At 47.4% G+C, this 11,348-nt stretch overlaps 1 protein-coding gene and 1 long non-coding RNA gene across 2 annotated transcripts in view; one reads left to right on the forward strand and one right to left on the reverse strand.

The window, feature by feature from the left end:
* The window catches only part of LOC135108044 (COUP transcription factor 2-like), an 88,890-nt gene extending 78,773 nt beyond the window's left edge, over positions 1–10,117 (forward strand). Inside the window, exons 5-6 of the mRNA XM_064018626.1 lie at positions 7,624–7,843; positions 7,996–10,117. Coding sequence (XP_063874696.1) covers positions 7,624–7,843; positions 7,996–8,050 — 275 coding nt within the window. The 3' untranslated portion in view covers positions 8,051–10,117. The remainder of the gene's footprint in view (positions 1–7,623; positions 7,844–7,995) is intronic.
* The window catches only part of LOC135108045 (uncharacterized), a 49,065-nt gene extending 37,783 nt beyond the window's left edge, over positions 1–11,282 (reverse strand). Inside the window, exons 1-2 of the long non-coding RNA XR_010272119.1 lie at positions 10,751–11,282; positions 10,524–10,566 (exon numbers count right to left, since the gene is read on the reverse strand). This is a non-coding gene — a long non-coding RNA (uncharacterized LOC135108045). The remainder of the gene's footprint in view (positions 1–10,523; positions 10,567–10,750) is intronic.
* Positions 11,283–11,348: the final 66 nt, after the last annotated feature.

Here is an 11,348-nt window from a genome sequence, read left to right on the forward strand (position 1 = left end):
AAACCACATAAACATTCTTTTAATCCCTCACCTCCTCTTTCACCTATTTCTCTTCCTTATTTTTCCCCATCACCAGTCCCGTGCACCTCTTCCTTCCCGCGTGGCTAATCCCTTCATCCAGACCCTGAACTCCAAGTAATACCCATTGAATGTTAATTGGCAGGAGCTTAGCATGGCCGGGGGCGTCGGAGCTCGAGATGGACGATGGGAGGGAGAGACGAGGTGCGAAGGAATGGATAGGGTAAAATTTCAAAGATGAGAGGGAGAGACAGAGAAAAGAAAGGGTGTGAAGAAGGAATAAGGAGGAACCTGGAAAATAGGAGAGGGAAAGAGGTGTGAAAGAGGGGAAAGGGGAGGATTTAAATAGAGGAGGCAGAGAAGAAAGGGTGTGAATGAGGGAAAAGGACAAATATGGAAGACAGAGGAGAGAAAAAGGTGTGTCAAAAAGGAATTGGAGGAAAATGTGTGAAAGAGGAATAGGGAGGGATAGAAATGGTTTGAAAAAAGGTAAAGGATGAATAAATTACGGAAGAAAGAGAAGAAAAAGGTGTGAATGAGAAAAGAGATAGGAACCTTGAAAGTATAAAGTCCAAATTTGGAAGCTGTGAGGAAGTACTGGAGGGAATAATGAACAAAAAATGTACAGTCATCAGGGTAAAAAAAAAAAAAAGGTTAGTATTGACAAGTGGATACATACTGAAAATAAAAAAAGATCTGAAGGTAGGGAAGTGTGTAGACATGAGGATGGAATAGGATGAGTGGGGGAACCAAGGACAGGAAGGACGAGTCATGCAAAGGGAATGGCTGGTATGGGTGTGGTGGCTGGAGGAAGAAAAAAAAAAAAAAAGAAGGAAGAGAAGGAAAAAAGAGGATTAGGATGGGGGAGTGGGACGCGACAAATCATGATGACCAGAAGGATGTGGAAATGTTACAAAATAAGAAGATAAAGAGTGACATAAGAGAGAGAGGAGAAACAAGATACAGGAATGAAAGCCAAGAATGAGGAGGAGAAATGAGAGAACAAAGAAAATAAAAACAAGAAATCGATTATATAAAGCGCAATACAACAGTGACGAGACATGAGAAGCAAAATGAAAGAAATTAAATCCCAGAATGAGAAGATCTGAACTGCAATATAACAGAGAGGAGAAAGATGATAATGAAAAGCAAGACGAATGAATGAAAGCGAGGAACGAGATAATATAAACCGCTAAACCACAGAGAAGAGAAAAGAGAGACCAGACGAAGGAACGAAAGCCAAGAGAGAGAGAGGTGTGAATGATCGTCAGGGAGGGAGAAGAGAGAACCGCGAGGAGACAGGTGGCCGTGGTCTTAACTGCCTGGGCTTGTAAATCACTCGAGCACCAAGCTACACCCGCCACCAGGCCTTATTAACTAAACCCTAATTATATCACTTGTTCTGCCGATGACTTGAATTACAAGTTGCCATGTGAAAGAAGAATGGGAAAGAAGAGGTCGAGGAAGAGAGCAAAAAAGGGATGTCTAGCAATAACTCAGTGCATGGGAAGAGGAACAAGAGGAAGAAGAAGAGCAGGAGGAGGAAGAGTCAAGAATACAAAATTTATCTGCTAAAAAATACACCGAAAAGTTTCTCTATCATTTATTTAACATTTAATTCTAAGCTTTCAAGTGCATTTCAGTTCATAAGCTTCCTCTCTCTCTCTCTTTATTAATTTAGTTTGTTCAGTTTTGTTTGTTCCTCGTTCTACTATTAATGTGTGGTTAGATGATGAGGGAAGAGAGAGGGGAGGAGAGAAGCTTGCTTGTGTGTGTGTGTGTGTGTGTGTGTGTGTGTGTGTGTGTGTGTGTATGTTGAGACGGTGTTTTTATATCAGCCAACTGTATCGTGACAAACAGACAGACAGACAGACAGACAGACAGACAGACAGACAGACAGACAGACAGACAGAGAGAGAGAGAGAGAGAGAGAGAGAGAGAGAGAGAGAGAGAGAGAGAGAGAGAGAGAGAGAGAGAGAGAGAGAGAGACCGAATCCGACACCACCACAGCACATCCTCACTCCACAAACCCTCCACTGCAAAATCCAAGGAAAATTCAAAACACTACTAACCATGAAACAAAAATAGCTTTACTCACCCGGAAAAGCCTCGAAGGTTATTTACAGGCGCGCGGTTCGTGACCACCTCAGTTTGACAGGCGAAGCGAAGAATGATTTGTGGTAATTGGTAGCTGCCCGAGACTCACTCTTTCGCCGCACTCAATGCCTACGTATGCTGTAGTCATAACCCGGTGAACACACACACACACACACACGTTAAGTTTATATTTTTTTCTTTATTTCCTTGTAGTGGCTGGAGTGAGTTCAAGGAAGATGCTAGTAGTAGTAGTAGTAGTAGTAGTAGTAGTAGTAGTAGTAGTAGTAGTAGTAGTAGTAGTAGTAGTAATAGATTGCAGAGGTAGAGAGACGCAGTGATAGTAGAGAAATAGATGAGGGAGGATAATGAGTGCCAGAAGGGGAGTAGGGGAGGTGGAGAAGGAAAATCAAGTGCTAATAAGAGCTCGGCACGGCACACCAGGAGGACAAGGGCGGCACAGAGGTCCTCGGGGCGCCCCTCTCGCCTCTCACGTAACCCAACAAACAACCTCAGTGCGACCGTCCCTCGAGGCTCCAGGAATCACTTGGAAACCGATAAAAACGTCTCACTCAAACACACACACACACACACACACACACGGGCACCTTGCGTAAGAGCCACTCACCCAGCACGGTCAGCCAGCAAATAAAGGCGTTTCTCATACCGTAAATCACTCCCCGCGGCGTCTTCCCTCTTGGTCCAGCGGTGTGCGTGGCTGCTACAAATCAATCACAACTTTTATCACGTATTCTCACTCCTGATGGCGGCGCCGTAAAAAGGGACATTCACCTCAACTACAGATACACCCTCTCCTTCTTCTCCTTTCCCGCTGACATCCACACCCCCAGCCAGTCTCGCTCCTGTGCTTCCTCTGCGCCAACTATGTCAAGGCGGGAGGCGTGGGTGGTAACTGAGGCAACCCACGCGCTACCACTATTAATTATCCGACCGCTGGCGAGTTAAGGTAGCGTGGGCGTGGATAATGTGGATTGGGCGTGTTGCTGTGGGGTAATAATTGGCCAAGACGTGGCGTGGGCGTGCGCCAAAGTGACTAAACGAGTTACTTAGTGGCCACGTTAATCACTGCGGCAGGAACGAGGGCAAACGAAACGACAGGGGAGGAAATACAAGGGAGTAATATTTTTATGATCTGGAAGCTTCAAGTCTTCGGTCCATTTTCTGAAGCATTGCGCCGCACCTCCACTACTTTAAACAGGCTCTAGTTAAAGCTATACGCGTTTTTAAGTATATTTTCACGGTTCTAGTGACAGATTGACAAGATTTCTACATTATTAAAAGGTAAAACAATCTTGAGAACCTGGCTAATCATCTCCTTGGCCTTTGAAAATAGCCGTGGTGAAAGAGCAAAGCGCTTCAGAACACTGGCCTTTGCTCTCATTTCGCCGCCTCTCGCTCCTTCGCTCCCGTCTCCCTCCTCACTAATGATCCGGCGGTAATCCCTTGTTCCCGCTCGTCCATTAGCCAGCATGTCACTCCCGCCGCGAGAAGAAGAGCAAAGTTGTGGGTAGCAATAATGTGCGGTGTGACGGCGCCTCTCTAAGTAAGTTCGTTGTTTCAGAAGGATAATATCACTGCTAGTATTACAGTCGTCGTTCTTGAGGTTAAATAGACAACGATTCTTTGTTATAATCACAGACTACAGAATTTTATCATTGTTTATTAAAGGTAGAGTTTAAGACGCTACGAGCAATAAAAAAGCACAAGAAAGTGAGAAAGCAAGGGAATCTACAGCTACGCCTTGTTCGGTTAATTCTCCGATGGTGCCCAGTGAAGATTTTTCCGCCATCCAACGCCCTTGTTCCACGCCGCCGGGGTGAGAAACACTCGCATCAAGGAGAAGCTGCGGAGAAAAATCACGGGTAAAACTCCTCGCTCAAGACAACAAAAGGGGAGGAGAGGGAGGAGCAGCAAAAATCGCAGCGAAAGAATAATTATAATAGGCGCGGGCGGGGTGTTCTCGCTCGTTTAATCACCAAGCGCGTAATGACTCCTCCTGCTGGCATTAGAGAAAACGTAATGACACTATAATGGCCCACTGCAAAAGAGGGACCGAGGGGGAGACTTTACTATTCTTCCTTTCTTTTCATTCCCCCTCCCTGTCCCTGCACCACCACACTTCCTCCTCCTCCTCCTCCTCCTCCTCCTCCTTTTTCTTCCGCAGAATACTCGATACAAACCAGAACGAGAGAGAGAGAGAGAGAGAGAGAGAGAGAGAGAGAGAGAGAGAGAGAGAGAGAGAGAGCGGAGCCTAGCGAGCACCACTATATCAATTCTCGCACCGGACAATTTCACGGCGGATTAACAAAAAAAAAAAAGGCGGGCAGTTTCCGTTGTCTCCGCCGCAGAGACGACAAATATTACTGTAAACTACACCCTTCCCTCCACCCCCACTCTTCCTTTCCTTCCTCCTGTTCCTTCTTTCCCCTCGGCCTCCTTCCCCTTCCTCCCTCCCCCCCGTGAACGCCCAGGACCTCATGTGTCAGGGAGAAAAAGGATGAGGCTTCCTTTCCCCACCGCGGCTTGCCCTGAATATTCATGAGAACCAAAATTACGCGTTACAATTTAGATATGAGCTCATTTGTCTTAAAAGGCGGGTAGAAGTCTGCCGCTATATTATAATAGGCGGAGGGGTCGCCCTTACACGCAGGGGAGGGAAGAAAGTGTGTTTTGGGAGGAGGAGAACAACGAGAAAGAGCGAGGAGAGAACAGATCGTTAAGCAGTGGTGTCATTTAGTTAGAAAAGGTGCTTCGCTTCCTTCCTCCCTCTGTGTGCACCGCTCATCCCTCATGCTAATAAGAATGCGGGGAAAAAGGTGCCTCGCTCACTTTGCGGTAACTCGCCTGCACTGCTAAAAGTGGCGCTACACAGACCTACGTGGCTCGGTTTGCTGCACTTCCATGTGTGTAATTAACGTGGAGACGTGGAATGTACTCGTGTCGTATCGGGTCTGGGAAACTACACCTTCACATCTGATAGGTCTTGTGTAGTGCTGGGATTCTCCATTCATCCACCATCACTAATGTATTAACTTGTGTCTTTCATGGTACGTGATTAGCGTGGAAACCTGAATGTATTGTGCCGTATCGGGTCTGAGAAATAATGTGTGGTCATATCTGATTGTCTTGTGCAGTAGTGAGGACTCCATTCATCCTCCACTACTAATAACTGACTTCTTTTATTTTACTGGTTACAATGTGTAGGGAAAATCTAGTTAATATTGTGAGAAATGCATCGTTAACTCTTTACCCTCTGCACTCACTGTCTAGTCTTCACGGTGCCTTCTCATCACTATCATTTACACCATCACCACCTTGAGGCATCACCATACTTAGCCAATATAACACCACCAATATATCACCACTACCATTAAACACCACGATAACTTCGCATCACCACCAAATCCCTGCCACTCTACCACCACCACCACTATCCTTAACACCACTTCTTATATCACCATCACCACCATCACCTCACCAACTGACACCATCCCTTGTATCACCACCACCACCATAACATCACTAGCTCTAACAACATCCTTTAGTATTTCTCCATCACCACAACAACCACCAACACCATGCCACCACCACCACCACCACCACCACCTGACGACGAGCAGCGGGCAGGACGTGAGCCAATACCCGCCAACGCCTCGGCCTTCTCCCCGCGGTTCTTCGTCTTCATTTTGCCTCGTTTCTGGCACCACACTTTAATTCCCTCGCGTGCCACTTTTTTCCCGTGCAGCGGCAGCGGAGGAGCGGGTTGGCTTGGCTTGGTGGGTGTCGGTGGAGCGTTGCGAAGACGGTGATATGAACGAAGGATACGTAAGATTCTCAGCCACCAGGTTATTATAATAGTGTTGCCAGAATGTGCAGTGGGCCGCGGGTTTTAACATTATTCTTTGTTTCGTATTTTGCCGCCTAGGTAGGATTAATTGCGCGTTTGTAATTTACTTATTTGTCTTTGCGAAATAAACTATAGTGGTCTCGGTGCATGAATAGTTAAGTGAATTTTTTTTTTTTTTTTTTTTTTTTGCAGTCTTCTCCGGAAAATTTGCGTGTTTATCTAAAGGTCCATCAGGGAGAACGTGGATTTAAAAAGTATCGACTGTAAACACACGAGAATTATTATCATTATTTTTTTTTCACGTTCATATTCATAATGTTCCCTCATAAGCAGTATATGCTGCTGGTTCGTTACTTCTCCTTCTCAATTATCTTTTTTTTTTTTACGTTCACAACCTTAAGTTTCCCTCATCAGGACCATATGACTTAGTTTACTATCTTTCCTTATCTCAATTATCTTTCCTTCACGTTTTTAACCTAAAGTTTCCCTCAAGAGTACCATATCCTATTTCTTTGTTATCTTTCTCTATTTCAATGGCAGTGACGGATGCACGGTTCCAATCTCTGACGTGCGGCGCTTCACCTCCCTTGTCTGACTCCGCCATGACTGCAATTACGTTTTCAAGGATCACTCCCTCACGCCTCAGTGCTCCGCGTTCCCTCGGTTTCCTCACGGGAGAGTAATACATAACTCTGGCTTAACCACGTCTCTCTCTTCCCTGGAGCAAGTTATGACCACACAGCGAAGGTTATGACGGATTTGAGTGCCGCCTTGTGAAGCTGAAAGCCCGTGGGTGGTGGTGGTGTGGTGGTGGGTGGGGAGATTAGGAATGGGTGGAAGCAGGAGGTGGACGTTGATATCTGAAGGGACCATATTCTGAAACACACAACTTTCAAAAGGGTCTAGTTGAAGATACACCAATTTTAAGGGTGATTTCATGATTATAATGACAGATTAACAAGATTTTTACATTATGGACAGGAGAAACACTCCTGACAAGTTTAATAATCTCTGTGACCGTGGAAAACAGTCGTGGCGAGAGAGCTAAGCGTTTCTGAATACGAACCCTGGACAGAGAATAGCAGGGGAGGGAGATGGTGAGAATAGGTGGTGGGGAAGGCGGTGGAAAGCGGCATTGCTCTGTTGCCAGTGGGCGTGGAGTGAACAGCGTGTCGGCAGCCTCACTTATTTACCACTAAACCTGCTTGCCTTTCTTCCAGTCAGTGGTTGGTGATTTGAATTACAATGGTGATAAATTGTTACACAGCATATTTCACTTCGCCACAAGAGCTGCTGATGGATAGGAAGCGGTGGTGATCTATACTTCAGGTGTGCGGGTCTTGCTACTTGTTTGGCTGAATTACGTGCTCTGTGTGGACTGGGATATACTGTTCTCTTTACTGCTGTACGAATTTCCTGCTGTTCTTTATTTTTTTTTTTTCAATTTTTATTTATTTTTTTTTATTATTCCATCTTATTTTTAATCATTAGATCTTTTATTTTCTTTTATGTATGTTCCATATGCCTGTATACCAGTTTTCATAACATGTTACAAAGCTTTCTCTCAAAGCAACAAGTATGTACGATGTTCACTCGTGTGTCACTGAAGAACAACAACTATTAACGTTGCATTCTTCCGGCAGATGCGTGTGGGCTGAGCGACCTCTCCCACATCGAGGGACTACAGGAGAAGTCCCAGTGTGCCCTGGAAGAGTACTGCAGGACACAGTACCCCAACCAGCCCACTCGGTTCGGAAAGCTGCTGCTTCGCCTGCCCTCGCTGCGCACCGTCTCCTCCACTGTCATAGAGCAGCTCTTCTTCGTCAGACTGGTTGGCAAGACTCCCATTGAGACCCTCATCAGGTAAACGGCGCCTCTGTTTGTTTCACTGTGAACTATGAAATGCTTATATTTGTGATGGACGCGTCGAGGTGAAATGATTCGAGTGTCTCTTTCCTCAAATAATGCTAGCGTGTTTCATTCCTCAATTAACATTAGTGTTTTTCACTCCACAGGGACATGCTGCTCTCAGGATCGACCTTCAACTGGCCCTACATGGGCAGCATGTGACAGGCGGCTCTGGGCACGAATCCAGGCCTCACTCCCGGAAACGTGCCCACCTCAGCCGCCTCCCATGCCCTCTCCTCCGCCGCCCACGCCCTCACGTCCGTCGCTCATGCCCAGACTTCGGCCCACACACACACTCCACCGGTGTCCTCCTTCCAGCTCCCCACACTTTCCACAACCTTTCGGTGATGAACCGCTGAGGGAAGTCCCTCCCATCCTCCGCCACCACCCTCACCACCCCCCCTCTCCCCTACGCCCACGCAGGGCGGCAGGGATGCTGGGCCTCTCCAGCCCTCAGTGCGGGGATTCAGCGCGCCCATGTCAACGAAGAGATTCCTCCCTCCCATACTGCACCCCAGCATGAGTATGGTGCAAGTCGCAGGATTCTTCCAGTTGCTGCCGAGGTGGGAAGACGGGGTGAGAGTGGAGCCGCGGCGCCAAGACACCTAGTGGGGCGCGGGAGGAGGCAGTGGAGGGCGGCTGCTGTGCTGCGGCGGGGCGGGGTGAGGATGCAAGACCCTGCTAACACAGTCCACGCAGCCACCACAGACTGGCGTCCACCCTGCGCTGACACTCAGTGGTGGCAAGACTCCGGTGATCCTACTACTAATACTACCACTGCAGACGTTCAGTGACCGTTGCCAATGGGACAACCTAACGTTATGATGTTAAACGAGTTTGTGAAACACAATGACAAACGTTCCGCGAGTTACGCAGGGAAACAAACTAAAAACGACGAGTTTGGTATTTTCTTCAAAGACGACCAAGCGCGAGGAACAGGTGCTGGTAGGGGTGGCTCGCGTGGCACCAGATGCGAAGCCCGCGGCAGCTGCCCCGCGAATGTGATACATGCGTGCAGGACAACACCAACGTCACACTGAGCAGTTATCTTTTTTTTCGGATCTGTATATTTTGTATATATTACAATGTAAGTAACTTTTATACTCGGGTCGAGGTGCGTGGCCAGTCGGCAGCACCTCCACGTGTACAGATGACCTGCCGCCCTGGCCTTCGCTGCACGCCCGATCGCAGGCCCGGCCCACGCACACGTCACCATGTATGTCCCTCTCTCACATTACTCCACACACACACACACACACACACACACACACACACACACGAGGGCTGACAGCGAGGGCGGCGACGGAAGCCAGGGCGGACACGCTAGACCAGGTGTTCTAGCCATTGTCCCGGTATGGTAGATTTTTCCCTGTTTTGGAAGGCAGAGTTGGGGACAATCTCAAATTTTGTACTGACCTTCATCCCAAAACCCATCCAGATCACGTGTCTCACTGTTAAGATGTCCACCGGCGGGAAGCGGCAGGAAACACTTGACTTGTGGTCCTGAATTCCACTGTAAAGATTTGACGAATCTGAATCACATATCCAATGAATCAAAACATACAGCAGTAGAGTGCACAAGACAGGATGTGTTCTGCACTCGTCCGCCCCAGCCCCCCGCGGCCCGCCTGCCCACCCCGGGGGACGCCCATCCGCTCTGCATCTCTGGCTCAGTCTGCCGAGGCTAGCAGTCTTCTCAGCCTCCCTCCAGCAGTCGCTGCAAGGGTGCTGACGCTCGGGCAGTCTCGTGCGGTGGCGGGTGCGGGCGGCGGCGGGGAGGGGGAGTGGACCCACCCTGGGCAGGCACCACCACTGTGTGCTAAATGTTTTGTCTGTAGCCTCGCCCCTGTGAGGACGCGCGAGGCTGCAGTAAGGCTCCGTGCGTGCGGGGCCGCCATGTGTGCAGGTGCCGCCGTCAGGGGTACAGATACTTCTACCAAGGGTACAAGTGCCGCTATCAAGTATACAGGTGCCGCTACCTAGTGTACGGGTGCCACCGCGTGTACAGGTGCCACCAACAAGTGTACAAAGATGCACGGACGGGGCTGCACAGCGTTAGTAACACTTCCTCCAGAGGCGTGTTAGCCCACCACTGCGTTGGCAGCGCTGCCCGTGTGAGCGTCCTAGGTGTGTGACAACCGTGACGTCATCCATGTTGTTTGTACTTAGGCTACACAGGTGTCGTAGACACAAACAGTACGTTTTCTCTTAAATAAATGATCTCAAAAATTCTGTTGTAAAACGTCCTTTTATCCACCTCAACCAATACCAGTTTCATGGCACGAGAGAGAGAGAGAGAGAGAGAGAGAGAGAGAGAGAGAGAGAGAGAGAGAGAAATCAGCTGTTACACATTAAGAACACAATCTCCTACGAATATAATTAACAAATAACAATCTCAACACAATTTATTGTTTGATTTGTTTCAAAACCAAAAACTGTAACATCTAAGTGATGTAATATACGGCCATCTGTAACGGAACGAGGAATTATGCCATAGACAACAATGGTAATTATCTTTAGAGATATCACTGTTCGAACGACCAGGTTATAAAACCCACCACAACAGCCCAGTTCCTCGTTCATATAGTCAAACACTCATATAAAATGTTCAAACTACAAGAACACATGTACTCACAGTCGGCGGAGTTGCGTCGTCTTCCTCAGTTATCATGAAGATCCTATGGACGGATAAACACAACAGTCAATGACCACTCGCTAGTTATAAGGGACAATTGTTATTGGAGAACTCTTTTTTTTTTCATGTCAGTACCACTTGTTGTGTTTAGGTATGCAGCATAACACCGCCTCTCAAGTACCACCGTCTTATTGGCCAGTGGTATTGTACAGCGATCGTAGACTTACGAGATGCTGCGTTTCACAATGGCGATTAACCTTTTGTTACTGACTTATAATCCTGCTCTACTGACACTGGTGACTCTCCAGGGTTGCGTCCGTATCACTGTCACTACAAACCTCTTCATTGATAACTTGTTCTTGTTAATAGCTACACTAACGCGACGCTCACAACGGGCCACTGGGCACGTCTGGCTGTGGGAGTTCCGGGCAGTGTGCCTCCGCCCCTCCCAGCATGTAACTAAGTAGTGCCTGTGGATCGATTTCCTAGATCAACACGTATAAATCCAAATATATTATCAATACTCGTAATGTAATGTATATAAAGGGAAAGTAAACCAATATCATATATATGAAAGAATATTAATTAACTACGCTTCTAACCGCAGAAGTACCACCTAGCCTCACAGCGGCTCACTGAAGCTGATTCGACTCAAGTAAACCACGCAGTGACAACTTTCATAAGCAAATCAAATCAGTTGGCGACAGCTGAAGGAAATACTTGCCGCATGTGATTTTAAGAGATAATCTTTAACTAGAGAGGTAACTGTTGTGTAGTATGTAGACTGAAGACGAAATAAGAGTAGTTGGTCTGATGTAATTGTTG

This window comes from Scylla paramamosain, chromosome 16 (genome assembly GCF_035594125.1).
Source record: "Scylla paramamosain isolate STU-SP2022 chromosome 16, ASM3559412v1, whole genome shotgun sequence".
In the NCBI taxonomy this organism is placed as follows: domain Eukaryota; kingdom Metazoa; phylum Arthropoda; class Malacostraca; order Decapoda; family Portunidae; genus Scylla; species Scylla paramamosain.